The sequence below is a fragment of the Tetrao urogallus genome (genome assembly GCF_951394365.1).
Source record: "Tetrao urogallus genome assembly, chromosome: 3".
NCBI lineage: Eukaryota > Metazoa > Chordata > Aves > Galliformes > Phasianidae > Tetrao > Tetrao urogallus.
In genome coordinates this window covers 89,667,793-89,684,387 of record NC_136815.1, presented here as the reverse complement: position 1 = coordinate 89,684,387, position 16,595 = coordinate 89,667,793, and the positions used below count along the sequence as shown (strand labels likewise).

The 16,595-nt window shown below is 42.8% G+C and overlaps 1 protein-coding gene across 2 annotated transcripts in view; it reads right to left on the bottom strand.

Annotated features, from left to right (window-relative positions):
* NFATC1 (nuclear factor of activated T cells 1) overlaps positions 1–16,595 on the bottom strand; it is a gene marked incomplete at both ends in the record, with an annotated part of 111,507 nt that overhangs the window by 60,035 nt on the left and 34,877 nt on the right. For both annotated transcript variants that reach the window (XM_079534000.1, XM_079534001.1), the window contains 3 exons: positions 2,116–2,256; positions 4,153–4,325; positions 7,292–7,494. In XM_079534000.1, the coding sequence (XP_079390126.1) occupies positions 2,116–2,256; positions 4,153–4,325; positions 7,292–7,494 (517 nt within the window). The remainder of the gene's footprint in view (positions 1–2,115; positions 2,257–4,152; positions 4,326–7,291; positions 7,495–16,595) is intronic.

Genomic DNA, 16,595 nt, shown 5'->3' with positions numbered 1-16,595 from the left:
ACTTTGTAATAGCTGTATTTGGCTGTTACTCACTAGGAACGTGATTAACATTTTGAATTCAAAAACAAAAACAGCAACAGTGGCAAAACTAATGAATGTCTCCAGCTAATCACAGAAGTTCATAACTAACTTTCTAAGAGAAGAAGAAACTGTGCTGGTGTTCCTTCTCTTGACCTACTTTTATATACATGCAATAGCTGAGAGGGAAACACTGCTTGCTGATTTTCAAAAGTAAAGGCTGGGAATGCATTTTCATTTCATATTATACACAATGACCTTGCTCAAAAAATGAGCTGGAACAATCTGTCACTGGGACAGTGATGCACTGGACTTGTTTGTTTTAAATGCATCAAGCTGTGTTACACAAAGTAGCACACAACTCAGAGTCCATAGAAATTGCCCTGGATTTGCTGGCAAAATTCTTTTTTTGTGAGCCATTCCTAGTGACACAATTGCCTTACAAATCAGCAGCTGGGCAGCTCAGAGATTAATGCAGGCTAGGTGTTCCAGGAGATGCTTTTAAACCATAAAGGCTCATCCCCATAGTGTCCTCCCATGTGGCAGTACTGCCTTGCAATCGCACCAAATCTCCTGTGATCACACTAAAATGAAGCAGGCTGTCTCAAATCAGATCTTCTACTACTGACTTAATCATACTGATTACTCTTCAATGGCAACAGCTCACTGACTGACTCCTACAGCGTTTCCATCCGCTTTGCACCCAGGAGTAGAGAGCAGGGGGACCTCTGGTGATGTCTTCAAGTAGAGGAGACACTCCTGCATGGGTCCATCCTACCAATCCATACACCCAAGCAGGGTTTTCCAGAGTGACAGGCCTTTAGATCATCTAATTCCTCACCAGCAGACTCAGTGTGCAACTGTAGACTCCTTCATTTCTCATGATTTTTCAAAAATGTTGCATATATAATTTTTTCTTGATCTCTGTGCTGTTTTTGTATGCTGCCTTTGTGCAGCCTCCAATTCCTTTTGCTTGAGGGAGATATCTGGCTAGACAGAGCAACGCTGGCCTTGTTTTGTACATTTGTAATTTAAGTCAATATAGTGAGCATCCTGCTTTGTCCAAATCCACCCTGTGGTACCTGCTAGTGAGCAAGGAGCATTCCCATTATAGTTCTTTGGTACAGGATAGTTCAGAAATTTTTCGCAGTCAGTAAAGGATGAGGACAGAAAATAAATAGGAAAGAAAGCACAGTTGAACACGTTTTCCTTCCTGTCATGAGAAATATCCGGGACTTAGCTCCTGAAATGTCACACTAACCCAATTCTGTGCAGGGAATGAAGTTTAAATATAAAGTACGCAGAACCACTCTTCTATCTCATCCCTCTATACTCAGATTTTTATGCTGCAATACTGCCCTTTTTTTTTCAATTTAAACTTTCTGAAGAAGCCAAAAGGGCATCCTGCTCACTCCCTGAGTGCAGTGTGGCACCTGGGACTGCAGGAGGGGCTCAGGATTGCTCTGCCTCAGCCTGATGCTTACTTTCGGTGACTTAAAGCATGATGGGAACCTTCAGGAAAGCCCCACACTTGTCCCCTGGGAGCCTGCAGGTGCTACAGTGGTGTGGGGGGGAAGCTCTCGTGCCTCCTCAGCCCTCTCCCCAGCGGGGCTCCCCTTCCTACTGCTCTGCTGACACCAGCAGGGCTGGCCTGAGGAGTGCCCAAGATGCTTGAAAGTGCAGGGGGGGGTTCAGCCGGCAGCTGAGGAATCCATGGCTTGAGCCAGTGCCACGGAAACCCTTTCCAAAACAAGACTCCGAGCTATCCTTAACTATCTCATTTCAGAGCCTGACTTTGACTCACAGCCCTGCTCCCACTCCACCACGCAGGCATTACAAGGAATGCCACTGAGGGCCTCCAGTGCTCTTCCACTGTTGCACTGCTGCAGAAACAGCCTCACTGCTGCCTGCCTGTGTCTACAGCTGCTGCAGCACGAGGCCTCCACACAGACCTCTCTCACAGCTTAACCCAGAAATGTGGAAAACATACTATGCACAGAGGAAAATGTGATTATGGGGATGATGCTATCACCATTTGGCCAGGATTTTGTGACAGGGGGAAGAAGGCAGACAAGAGTCTAAATTGAAAAGACATACCTGGTGCTTTCTCCAAAAAGATGACTTTCGAGTCTTGCAGAAAATTATGGCCAGTCAGAACCATCTTTTTCCCTCCAGTAACAGGAAAGCTGTCAGTACTTTGCTTCTCCACCAGAGGCAGTTCTTGGGCAGATCTCTGAGCTGGAGAGGCATATAAAAGAAAAAAAAAAAAAAAAGCAACCACAAACACACAAAAAGAAATAAATATTACATTAGCAAGGGACCTAATGCTTGCAATCCTTACTCTCATAAGATGAGTTTGACATAAAAACAAGAACAGCCAGAAGATTTGTAGGAAACACGGTTTCTAAGCGCTTTCATCATAAACAATACTCTTATCCAATACAGTGGCACAGATTCAAAAAGCTCACAAAAAAAACCCCAAGATGTTTAAGTTGAAAACTCAGCTTGATCTGTACTGTGCCAAAAAGAGTATTTTTAGAGAAATTTGTTTATGTAGAGTATCTTCTCCGAGAGACAAAATAATAGTTGCTCGCATATATGCCATGCATTTACAAGGCATACATGAGAACAAGACCATCCACATCCAAACTGCATTTCTGTCACAACAGCCATAGCTGCAAACTGACTTTTATCATTAGCTACGAGCCTCACGATCCAGCAAAAGTTCACAGTTTAGAAAGCATATTTCCACCAACACCTGAGTGCCAAAGCACACGTGGACTCATGCAAACAGAAACTGTATTCTCGTGGCAAATATTTTATCATCTGAACTGCGACATGGAGTGAGCATGGCTGAACTTCAAGGGATGATGTGACATTTTATCCAGATTACATGGTTACTCCTGGTGTCACATGCACTAAGAGATGCATGAAGTTTTTGGCACCAGCTTATTCCACATTCTGCACTGGAAATAACACTAGCACTCTTTTTTCCCTCCTGTTTTCCATTACTTTGAGGAGGCATGTACCACGCTTTTGCTCATTACACGGTACTTAAAATTGCAAGTCACGGATACAAATCCAAGTGGCTTCATATTTAGTGGCCTCTTGAACTTGGCATATTGGATGGACTCTTCAGGATGCATTAAAACTGTGGCCTTATCATGCTACACAGCAACTGAAAATGTCTCATCAGCTACAGCAAGGAGCAGGATAAAACCATGGCTCCTTTTTTTTCCTTCTTCCTTTTTTTCTTGATGTTTATTAATTATTAGAGCGTTTTCAAAAAAGAAACGGGGGAAATTCTTCATCTCACACAGATGGCTTTATGTCAGTCTACTTGTTATAGGTATGGAGGCTCTGCTACTCTTCATAATAACATCGGGATATCTTAATATAACTTCCTTCCCACCACCACCACTTGTTCGTTTATTTAAATGGATGACTATGAAGGAAGAAGGCTATAAACTACTGGTATAACAGCACTGCTCTTTCCTACAAAGCTTGCTTCTCTTGTAGACTCAGACTACCAGAATGGCAGCAGTGCTGCCCTGCAAAAATGGATGTAGTTCTATCACTGGTCTTAAAGTCTGTCACTGATGACACTGCTTTTGCAAGAGGAATGCAGGGATGCTCTTTCCTGGAGCTTTGCTATTAACAATCCCTAGAAAAATACCAATGCCAAGCAACTGGAGCCAGGGTGTCACCTCTAGTGTATTGCTAGCCCTTCATCAAAGCATTCAGGTCCTGTTTGCTGATTTTTGCTTTATGCTGGGGAGAAAGAGTGACTAGGACACAATAACTGCTTTCCAAAACTATCACAGTTGTCACCTGTATGATAGGAAGTCACCAAAAAAACCCAAGTCTTGCCAATTTCAGGCCTACTGTTAGCTTAGCAGTACTCTATTTTTGTTCTAAGTGTGTTCTTCCTTATAAAGGGAAAAAGGCAAAATACTTTTGCTTTTTCTACAGCAAAAGTATTTTGCCATCAATACAAACCACGCATTTTTGCAAAACAGAGCATGGTTCACTGGCTAGACAGGTGTGAACAAGTGTTTAGCACACTGATGGACAAACACTGCGTGTTCAGTGACACAAGAGCTAGCAAGAGAAAAGACATCTGTTGCTACTTACAGCACTCGATAGGGTTGGAAGCTACTTGCAAAGAGAGGGTCCTCCCGTTGGACTGTGGGATGTGAACTCGGAAGACCAGTCGCACACGTGTGTTCTTCCGCCCAATGTCTGTTTCTCCCTTCCGCAGCTCAATGTCAGAGTTTCTGAGCTTTAATATTCCAGCACAGTCAATGCTACCCAAAAGGGAACACAGAGCAATTCAATTCATTTCAAGCAGAATTCAGAAGGACACAAGAGTGCAGTTTCTTCCCTCTCTCCTGTACATCTTCCGTGTCATACACAGCCTCAGAACCAAGCTAAACGCAGTAGCCTTCATCCACAAGTAGCTCAGTTCAGGCTATTGGTAGTAACACATAGCAGCTGAAGTTGAGCACACAAACCTAGGATGTTACTTCAATTGCCAGAGGGAGAAAATGTAAAAGATCCTCCCACCCCACACATCCTGAAAGGATGGAGCTTACAGACCAGCTGAAGTGCAAAGAAATGGACTAAAGGAGTCCAGAGGACAGGTCATTACCTGCACACTGTGCTACTAACTTAGAATGCAGGTATACTAACAATTTCACATGTTATGGCTAATTCGGATAAAAATATTCCATGATTTTTATTCTAGAATCCTGACAATACTCATTATTGAGCACAGTTCTCACAAAGTCAGTCCCACTGTCAATGTGCTTCTATCAGTGAATTTCTAAGAGTCATAAGCTGAAGTGAGCTGAAGCTTTGCAAGAAAAAAATAAACTCAAGGTTTCCCCTCTACATTAGAGAAAAATGTGCTGTTTGTCCAGAAAGAACTCCTGCTATTTCTGACCTCTCTCACTCCTATTTTTCAATTTTGGTTTTCTTGTGAATGAGTCAGAATTTCTGTCAAAGCAAATTCCGACAGAGAAAGTTCACAGAACAAAAGATAAATAAACATACGCGCTCAAAAACCCACTGCAAAAATACCTCTGCTTTGGTTAAGACTACAAAGTCTGCATTGCAGTTTATTCTGGGTACTGGTCTCTGGCATGCATTTTATTATACTAAATACATATAGTTTAATTTTATTTTGAATTAAAGAGTTTAATTCCTCCTCCAGACCTTTGAAGCTCAGTTCTGAAGCAAACAAAACTGCAAACAAAAACTATGGCAGCCTGGTTTTGACCTGCATTTTTTTTTGAAGTATAGATTTCAGAGTAACAAAAATACCTTTGCTGGTATGATCAAAGAAACTAATGAACATATTAATGCTTCTTAACAAAGCATATTAGCAGAGGAAGTCATAAGAATTAAGAAATATTTGTACGCATGTCAAGATTTTATGCAATAATCCATATGACAGAGAAGAAATGATGTGCATCTCACTATTGCCTCTTCAATAGCAAGAGTTGTAAAACAAAACAAAAAAAACCCCTCAACAATTTGTTCAGACTCTGTAAGGTACAGAGGAGCACAAATCAGGCTTGTAAAGTCATAGAAATTAACATTTGAAATCGATAGTAGTAGTTATATGTGCAAAGTTAAAATATGCTGATAAGCTTCATTGCTTCATTATACGAAAGCCAAACACACAAAGTGTTTGTGAGAAAAGTCCTTGGCTCTAAATTTCATTTCATTGTTAGCCTACATGGTGTTTTAGAGCATTGACATAGAAGGCTTATATAAGCCAAAGCATTGTTTGTGGTTCTTGGGAGAACTCTACTATGATCTGGCATATGTGTCATGAAAATACTCAGTTTGGTTCCAAAACTGTGTGACTACCTTTATTCTATAGGGAAAGAAATAGTATTAATATTCCCATATGGCAAAAAATATCATTCAAACTGGATAAAAGAAGGACCAAGAAATATTCTCTGTGTACAAAGTGGTGACATTTCAATAACCTCAATGGAATTGTGCCAGCTTCCAATGACAGAAAATGGGGCCGCTGATTTTGCATGCTCATCACAACTTAACACAATGAAGTGACAGAGGTCCTCATATCTTGAGTGATGATCCTAATCCCAGCTGGCAGTGCAGTTAACCACATTCTAGTTCTTCTATTTACATGATGCACTCCAGCACATGTTGCAGATGACACTGCAAACCAGCTTCTAATAACTGCTACATACAGTAGTGTTCAAGTGTCCGTTTTTCACTTCATTAAGGTGCAGAAAACAGTGTATGAATAACCAGGAGTAAAATCATCGTTTTTGAAAGTTCCCTGGGATTTCCCATGGTCTTTGTTGTGGTGGGGCCTGCTTTCTTTTTGTCTGTTTATTTACTTGTCCTTTCTGTCTCCCTATAAATGCACACAAACGTGCACACATCCATGTATACATAAATGTACACATTAATACATCAGTAGATGCACATACAAAATCCTCCCAAGGCAGGTGATTTGGAGAAGGGTTAGCATCATTGAATGAGGGTAGAAGAAGGGAGTGGATTAAATCATACTGAGGGTCTTGCTTATGTCACATACACAGCTTGATATTGGATGCCTTATGCACAATCCTGTAATGAAATTTACCACTAACACTCAGATTCCTATTAATTCAGAAGTTCTAAGGTGTGGATGCTTTCTTTCCTGCATGGGAAAACTCATTCCAGTTTAGTAACTGCATTCCGTAAGCTTTAACTCCTTCCCTAAAAATTTTGCTTCTAAACAAACGTGGATTTTTATTACATAAGAACTAAGAATGGCTTTGTTTGTCATGAAAAAGGCTAGGTTACTTGGAAATGTCCTCTAGAGGAGGTTCCATTGACATCCAAAGATAAATTTTAATAGGCCCCGTTCCTTGGGCTAGCACATACAGGAGTAAGAGGTGTCATATTTAGAAACTAAATGCAGGAGCTGAGGTAGGAGATATTTAGAGCTTGGTAACCGAGACACTTCTTTTAAATGGCAAATAAGCACATTGGCTGAAACTCTAGAATGAAAGCAATCAGTTGTCATAAATATTTGCAAAGTTCATTTTGTTGTTAAGCTGATGAGAGGCAGTTTGTGCTAGTGAAGTTGTGAAAACTTACTACTACTGAGTGGAGTTAAAAAAAAAGGACAGAATAAGGAAAACAAGGAAAAAAAAAACAAGGAAAAAAAATCACAAAACAGAAGAAATGAAGTGGGAAACAAGAGGAAACTGCTAAGCAGTCAGGCATAGTATCTGGGTCTTACGTTGCTCTCATGTTGTTCTCTGGAAGAAGTGGGATCTCCAAGACTTTGGTGTTGGAAAGTATTGTTTCGTGGCTGGTGGTGGAAACAGTCTTCCCAGTGATTCGATGAACCTGGTAGAAAGCATGGGGTCGCAGCAGGCGGTCGTCTGCAGTCCCAATGAACAGCTGTAGCGTCAGGGGCTCGCTTTCTAAGTAACCATGGAGCTGGCAAGAGAACAGAAAACGCCCACTGAGCACCACGGACATAAACTGCTAGGAATCAATTAAATTTTTATAAGCAGGAGAGCCTAATTCAAGGAAAGAACTTGTGACAGGTGCTATGTGTTAAGTTTCCCCCTTCCATTTTTCCTGTAATGTAATATTGGTACAATAAAAAGGTGCACTCAGAAAATGTCTCATTATCCCGGAGGACCTGAGGCATTCTAGATGCGGTGAACTTTAGTGCACTCTTGCTATGTCCACAGAAATCTTTGCATAAATTCTGTCGCAGAGTTTGGCAAAAAAAAAAACCCACAAAACAACACAGTCAATGTTTATCTGCAGTACTGAGGATAGCAATTGCAAGGTGGTTTTGCATGTGGAAAAGAGCATAGATTATCCACCCCTAAGCTTCCTGGGTTGTTCCACATGTGGAGGATGTGTAGGACACTTCCTCTCACTGATTTTTCTGCCAATAAAACTGGAACAGAATGGAGACAGATCACGTGTACATAACTTGATGCTCACCATGTGTGCAAATTCTTCTTACAATTGCACAGAAATCTCACTGAAGCTACTTGGCCTGACTCGAGCCTCGTTCGTGTTACAGTGACAACTGTGATGCCAACGAGAGTTATTTCTACTGCATGTCAAAGCAGTAGTGCCTACCCTCAATACTGTTGCTCTGAAGAGGCCACCCAGGGTTTATGCCAGTGCAAAGCCCAGTCTGCCTTGGGAGAGCAGACAGCACATGAGTGAGCCACATGCATCCCACTCCTCTGTCATCAGCAGCCCTCTGCTCCAAAGCACGAGGCCTCACGGCTCTGTGTGCTGCTCATATTTAAGGTGAGGCCAGCCTAAACTGTGAAAAACAAGAATGCAACAGATGCTGCCAAGTAGAGGGTGTCTTTAAGCTGACACAAACTGAGCTCCATACCTGCCATTTTGGCTCACCTGGCTAGCTTTTCATCTTCAGACTACAAGGCTCTTTAAGACCTGGCTGCAGAAAAGCCCAGGATGAGCAAGCTCAGTGAGCCCAACAGCCTGGCAGATGAGGGGTGCACTGAGTAGCAGGGAAATAATTGAATTGAATACATCTGCTCCAATGCCTGGCAAAAACTGGCAGGTAACAGACAAGCCAGAGCTCCTGGCTCATACTGCCATGCCATGCAAAGGGAGCTTGCTGCTGCATGCAGAATGCGTCCCAGGCAGGCAGAGAGGTTTTACAGTTTCCTCTCCTCACGCCTCCTGACTGACCTCAGTGTGCCTGCCACACCATCACTACAGCCAGTCAGCCCAGGCATCTATGCCCTTTGCAGTGAGCCATGGCACAGAGCTCACAGCGCAGTGGCACTCAGAAGCAAGCTCAGGGACTATGCCTGCCACAGGGCCCAACCACTTCTGTTGCCCTCACCCATGCTGAGTCAATCCCAGCCACACGGGCATAGCAGTCCCACAACCCCCTTGCTCTTCCATCTCTCATCACTCTGCCATTTCTTCATGCTACCACCTGATGCTGGGAAGCAAGCCCTCAGAATAGCTCTTCCACCTGAGAGCAGTGAAGCTCTGCACTGTGGGAAGGGAGGATGTGGCAGCTGCAGGAAAGAGGAGCATGAAACCAGGTGGGCAGTTACAGGAGATACATAGTGCTGAGAACATGTTCTCGCTGCTATAGATGTACTTTTCTCTGCTAATGATTCAGGTGGGAGAGGCCAGGCTTTCAGGAGGTGTACAGCATCACTACACCATCGCTAACTCAGACAGATCTATTTTATACCATTGATGACATCTTGGCGAGCAGGAACAGTTTTAATTTATGGTGTAGGAAAATGCAAACAAAGCTACTTCCCTACAGCTTTTTATTTATTTTTCCACAGAAGATTTGCTGGGTGGGCCTCTCCCACGATCCTAGATCAAGCAGGAGGATCTGCTGCCATTCCTTTAATGTGTGTAGCTCTTTGTGGAGGAGGCTGGAGGCTCTGATGCTTTCATTAACTCCTCCACATCTCTTCCCTGTCTCCAATACAGGCATTGTCAGAATGGTAGAAACAGAACAGCAGATCTCAGCCTCAGCTCTCACAGAGGTGCTATGGACTGTGTCTTTCGGTTCAGCTGCCAGCCTCAGAGCCAGGAGCAGCAGGTGACAGGCTACTTCTCTGCCGGGTCACAAGCAAAAAGTGGCAGTGACATTCTAATTTGCTGCTCGAATAACTTCAAGAAGCTGCATTTCCAAGATTTCAGTAGGAGACCTTAAAAAAAAAAGGTGTTTTTCTCCAGCAGGAGTTTGAAACATGCCTGCCATGAGGCTGAGCTTTGTCATATTGCAGCAGTCCTCAGCTCTCCTGCCTCTGACCCCACTGTCAGCCATCTCTGTAGCCAGTGCCTGTACCAAAACAGTGTACTTCCCCTTCCAAAACAAGGTAGTTCTCAAAACACATGGCTCCTATGTCTGGCAGCAGAAAGATTCTCAACACCAAGATCTGTGCTATGCTGCAAAAGCATAATTTTCTGGTTTTGACTCCCAGACCGTTGAGATGCAGTCTGAGCAGCTCGTGTGCTCCCAGCACAGCTGGCGACCACGGGGAAGCCACCGTCTTACTCAGCACATCTCTGTCCCCGCGTGCCTTGAGGCCATAGCTGTTTACTACTGCCACGGACTTGAGTAGGGCTAGCAGAGTGACCTGGATTCAGCCCGGACTGATCTCACGCTGCGTCAACATCTCCAGAGCCTCAGCATTGAGGCCACGGTGACGGAGGAGACATGGGGTACTGTTGGGTATTTTCGATCGTGAGCGTAACACAGGTTCACAGAGGAAAAAGTAATAAAGCGTGACACACAAACCGATTAAATTTCTACAGGAAGCTGCTGGAAGAAAAAACTACGTAGCTATGCATTACCAGCAGTGACTTCTCCAGCTTGTTACGGAGGGTGCTTTTTATGGAGTGTGTAAAATTAAAATAAACCTATATTGAATTACAAGGCCGCTTAAAAAGTAAAAATAGACCAGCAAGTAACTTAAACCTCAATTTGTCAAAAGCAAAATCACACACTGAGATAACCGTGTGTTTTACTAAATCAGGGCGAACGGGTCAAAAAATCTTAAGTCTTGCATTGGGTTTTGCCATTTCAGGCTTTATCTTGAAATCAGAACTTAGCTACTGCTGTACCTCATAACCTACTTGTGAGTCTCACACGGTATTTTTCCCACAGGTTTTTTACTAGGAATCAACCTAAAATGCAAAGCCCTCACCTTTCATCATCCTCACCCTCACCTCATCTCTGCCTTCCTACAAGAAGAGTTTAAATGCTAGAAAATAAATATTAAGACATCAGGTGCATATTCTGCGTTGTTCTTTAAACTGTGTGATCTTCAAACTAGATTTATGGTTGTATTTCTTTTCCTTTAAGGTCCTGTTGTACAGCTCTGCTGGGCTTCACTAAGCCGTGAGCACTCTCTGGATACATCACATATTGTTAATCATGCATTCTCTGGGAGCTCTTCCTCATCTGGTAGTTCTGAATCTGAAGAGCAACAGTGCTCAGCATGATGAACAAACATGAGATTTCAAGAGAATGGAACGGTCAGAAACATCCAGGAAGATAAGGTTGTTGGTCCAGTTACTATACAGTTGATTTTGCAGCCAACAACACAGGCAAAATCCTTACCCAACTGTAAGTTTTGTGCTCTGCAGTAGAAGGCTTCGGATCTCAAATACGAATTTCCCTTTGTGTTTTCCTCAATGCATCATATTTGTTACTTTCACATTATGTGACTTATATTCCAATAGAAGCAATAACAGACAACAGCGCAAGGATTAACATTTGAAGGGGCACATACTGTTGACTAAATTTAGGTCATTCTCCCAGCATGCAATTTCTGTGACAGATAATATTGAACTTTGGAAGACTTTTTGGCATGCTGTAGATGTCTGGAAAACAGGCAAGATCCTGCACACTTTCAGCAGGTACAGCAAGAATACTCTGTGCCTCCCTCAAAATGTAGAAGAGTGACATTACTGTCACGTCATTCAGAAGAATGAAAAGGGGAGCACTGGCACTACAGGAAGAGCTGTAGTACTCCGGGCTATTACATTTGTCAACAGGTAAAGGAAACAGAAAACAAGGTGAACGTGAAAGGGGAAGGGGTAAAGGGGAACTGAGTATTTCTATTAGTTAGGAAAGATTTCACACATTCATATACACGCATATTTTCCATGCATGCTCTGGAATACTGTACTTGGTATAAAGATTCTGTTTCCTGGCATGCAACACGGGATGCGTGCGTCAGACACCCTATTTTTATCTTTTTCTCTGTGTAACACAGTCCCAAAGCTGAAGCTCTTCTCATAATACCTCAGTGGCTGAGTACGGGTGACAAAGGCTGCTCTCAGCTGCAGGGTTCATAAAAAAGGATGTGCCTTTCCTATCAAGCATGCTGTGCTTGGCAGTACCTACATCCAGATGGAAAGAACCATACATTCCCCTGATGTGAAAGTGTAAAGGGACATCACTCCAACTAAGGATCGGGTGCACTCAGTTATTGAATGAGCTATTCTTCCCCAGTAAAGGTGAGAATACAGTAGCCACCTGCTTTAAAGTACTACAAAGTAGAGATGCAGGACAAACTTGAGTATGTAGATAAGACCACTGTGGTCAACATCACTGGTTTTGAAGTGAAAGTAGGTCATGTTCTCCTGTTCTGACTGACCACTGACTAACCTGCTCTTTTCCTTTTTGAGCAACACTGTAAAAATATTTGAACTAGTCTCCAAAGACATTTGCATATATATTGTCTGAAGCTGCTAAGATCAAAATCAGACTTTAATTGCGGGCCTGTTTTACACTCCTCTCATTCTATCAAAAGCAATGCAGTCACCAGTAATTAACAACCAGAACAGGACTGATCACAGTTAAGCTCTTCATCATCTTACATCATCTTACGCAAGAGTGAGAGAAGACTGCACCGCCTGAGTGACTGCTGCACCACAGCAAGCTTTCTCTGGAATTCCTAAAGCTCTCAGTCATCGTTTTCACAACACCATCTCTCACCAACACCTCTTGGCTCTCATTAGTAAATTGCTGCTCATCTTGATGCATGGTGCCAAAGCAAATCCCAGTCTTTCCCTTGGAGTGCTCAATGTGGAATGGGCTTATTGCTCCAGCACGTCCAGGCAGTGTGGTGCTGAATGCCAGAAGGTGTTCCTCTGACAGCCAGCAAATCCCAAGGAAAACAGAACCATTCCTCCCAAGCAGCAAACATCTGACTGCAAGGTAGCACCTGATTCAGACACATATCAATCATAAGCTGAGGTTTATCACAAACATGAGCATACCCAACCACAGGGTGTTCCTGTTGTATCCGAACAAAGTGCCTGGTACATATCTACAAAATTTGGCAACCAGAATTGAACAGACCTGAAAATGATCAGCAGAAGAAGCTGGAGTGTTTTTAACATAAACATTAGAAAAACAACAAAACCTCTCCAAGCTCACTGAGGCTACTGAATTTTGAGGAATTTTTTCAGATGTTGTGTCCCACATTTCAAATGCTATTTCAGAAACAATGGTTCTCCTAGAGACTGCAAAGAAAACTTCTACTATTTAAGTTAGGACATTTATTTTAAGAAAGGCAGCTGAAATATCCTGCGTGCTTCCGTCAAAGTACTTTGTGCTTTTGGCATGCTGAATTATCTGTTGAAATGCTCAGAAAGCTACCTGTCATAACAATAAGCTCTCTGTGCCTGGAAAGGCTCCCAGAGGCCGCTGAAAGAATGGTCCCATTCTGGTGGGAGCCAAGGAGGCCATCATGGCCAGGCACACCAGCCAGGTGTATATGGAAGACTGTTCAGTGTACTTGCAGGGAGTTCTGCAAAAAGACCACAGGCACACCAGTGCTTCTTTTTTTGCAGGCAACTAAACCAGGACATTCCCCAGACTCTTAACTCTGTAAATGTGTTAAATGAGTGCTCCTGCTGAGTTAGGGCTTAGCCCATTCCAATGTTTTCAGGACTCCCACTAATATCAATGTGGGGCACAACCAGGGACTTCATATCCATCCTCTAAACTAGTCAGGAGCTTGTGCTTGATACTGTCCAGGCTATCAAGTACTGCGTCCTTCACGACAATGATGTGCAAAAATCCATATGTAACACCTGTGTCAGCAACAAATTTGTAAATGTGCGTGCCTGTCCTTTGTACATTCAATACATAATCAAGTCTGTGTGAAAACAAACACATCTATGCCTCTAAAAATAATACGAAAAATATCTACCTTTTTTTTATCTCTTCTTGTGCCCCGTCCCCGGAGGCATTCAAGGCCAGGCTGGATGTGGCTCTGGGCAGCCTGGTCTGGTGCATGGTAACCCTGCACACAGCAGGGGGTTGAAACTAGATGATCTTTGAGGTCCTTTTCAACCCAGGCCATTCTATGATTCTATGATTCTTCTCCAACCATGCCACTGATGGCCATACTGCTTTCACTCAGCAGTGCTTTACACACCCGTCTGTCTCACTCTTACTTCAGAACCGTTCAAGGAATAATCTGTGCTTAAGTATTAGTCTGGAGAGAATCATTAGCAAGAATAAACAGTCTGATGAAGGGGGGCTTCTTTTGCTTATTCTCTCATCAGTGATTTGGAATGTAATTGCTAAACGCTTTCAAAACAGGAAAATGTGATAAAATGTAAAATCTATAGAATAGTGAAATCTTTGAAGTAATTGCTGCTTGTCTATTCAAGCTAGAGCTTCAAGAACTCCACGAACTAGCTTTATTGCAATCTTTCTCAATCAGTAGGTTTTTGTTGTGGTTTTTTTTTTTTTTTTAATGGTAACTGCATGTGATGAGTGGTAAAATAAAACAAATTGTCACATTTAAAAAATGTACCTAATACACAGCCTCAAAAACATAACATCAGTGAGTATTCAGCATCTCAATTTTTCGAAAACAAATTGAAGATCAAGCTGTTCAGCTATAAAGAAAGCACATAAACATTTTGGGTACTGATTTCAGCTATAAACACCAAGCATGCATAAATATAGAACCATCACTTTTAAGAAAAAAAGATTTTTAAGAAAAAAAAAATACTTTCAGCTACCATACAAAAGTATCTGGAGATGTAAGCTGTTACATCATGGGTTTAAATGGATAGAAGGAAAAGTTGGTTTTCCAGGCATTGATTGTCATGTGAAGTAAAGGCACTGAAACCAAGATCAGGAGACCTGGAGATCTGTTCTTGTGTTCACTGCAGGGATCCTGCCTGACCTTCACTTGGGCATGTCCCTTAGCTCCCTTGCCTTGGCTTCCCCTCAGCTGAATATGCCCAAGGACCTTTTGCTGAAGGACCAGAAAGCCAGGAAACTCCTGCTCTGCCAAATATATATATATATTATATACATATATATATATACTCAAAACTGGTTCATGAACTGCTGTGGTCCCAGCCTCACAGTGGGCTCTTCTATCATCCCTGTTTCTTTCCAGCTTTGGCTCCTCAAGTGGACGTGTTTCATCCACTGCTGTACTACTTGAGTGCCCTCTATTCATTTTAGGGCTCCAGCACACCTAGGACCAGAAGTAGCACAACACAAGAAGGAAACTCACTTGTTGACTAACAAGACAGGCTCCCGTTCTCTTTGCTGGGAACCAAGCGAGCGAGAGAGCTTGCCAACTTTTTGATTAGGTGCAAAGCCCAGGTCCAGACCACATGTCAATGTGGATGCAAATCAGAGGTGCTAAACTTGGGCCACTTGGATGCTCTTGTACACTGCGTTCTCTAGTGAGAGCACAAGGCAAAAAAAGGGAGTCTCTTATTTAAAACATTAGAACGGAAGAACTTCAGTAAAACAAGAAGAAGAATAAGAAGAAAGACCACAGGAACCAAAACAGCTGAGCTGTTCCCTAAGAGCTCTCTGGTCATAGTAGCTTCTCTGAATTTTATCTGACGTGGTTGGCCAGATTAAGTGTATAATTTATGCCCTGTATGACATAACATCCATGCTACTCTCCACAGTCCCTCACTCACTCCACATAAAAATGTAACAGAAATTCCTACAGTTTTTGTGCTGCTTTCAAGATTTATTTTTCCTTTCTGAAAATCCACTTTCCTTGGATTCACTCAAACTCTGCTTTAAGATCCAAATGTAGTTAAGAGTTGGTTCACAAATAAAAATAAGATGGTTTGTTCCTGCAAAGAGCTAAGCCTAGGCAGAGAGTGAGAGCTGGATGCAAGAAGGAGTGAATGAAAAGCAGCAGGAGTGTGTTTTATGTGGCACTTTCTAGTGCTGCCACTTGGACTTAAATTCAACAGTGCAGCAAAAGAGCAGCTGTTCACATCATGATGAGTAAAGATCTATATAAAACTTCCAGCTGCAAATACGCTGTGAGGAATTATTAATCTTAACATAATGGAGATGCTGTATACTCAGTCACTGGCTCACAAGTCATTTCTGTCTCCATCCAGGGAAAAACAGCCTTCGTGGCTGCTGGCTCCCGTAACAGCCATGAGATCTCCTTCTCTAAACAGCCACAAGATGCTGCTCCCTATTTCTAGGAAAGCTATTCCTCAAAAACAGGTGTTCTTGCTAATGGTTCTCTCCAGACAAACACTCAAGTACCAACCCAGTTCACAATCCTCAAAAAATCATAATCATTATATTGATGAGGATGATGTCCATCACAGTAACTAACAGGCACCTCGTGCACTGGACCACTGGACCACATCATTATTATTCTTGTAACCAGCACAGAGCAGGTAGCAAAGCAGAAGGCAATCTTCTACCATGAAATCAAGATGCCCCTTCCCTGATCATAGCTGTTCCGGACCTGCTTTCAGGTGATCAAAGGCAGCCAGCCAACTCTGAGCCATATCACAACCCATCTCCAAGAGAGCATCACCCAACTGTACAGCTGTGATCTCTTAAAACCTCAGCACAGCTCTCTCTGGAGAGGGCTATGAGAGTTGTCCTCTGTGGAGGGAAGGATACAAAGTGCAGGCTGCCCACGTAAATCAACTTTTCCTTCTCTTCAACAGCCTTGTGCTTCCCTGTGGTGGCTGCAGCTGGCCCTGTACTCTGCCCTCCTAGGTAGCCTGTGTACAAATTGCAGGGG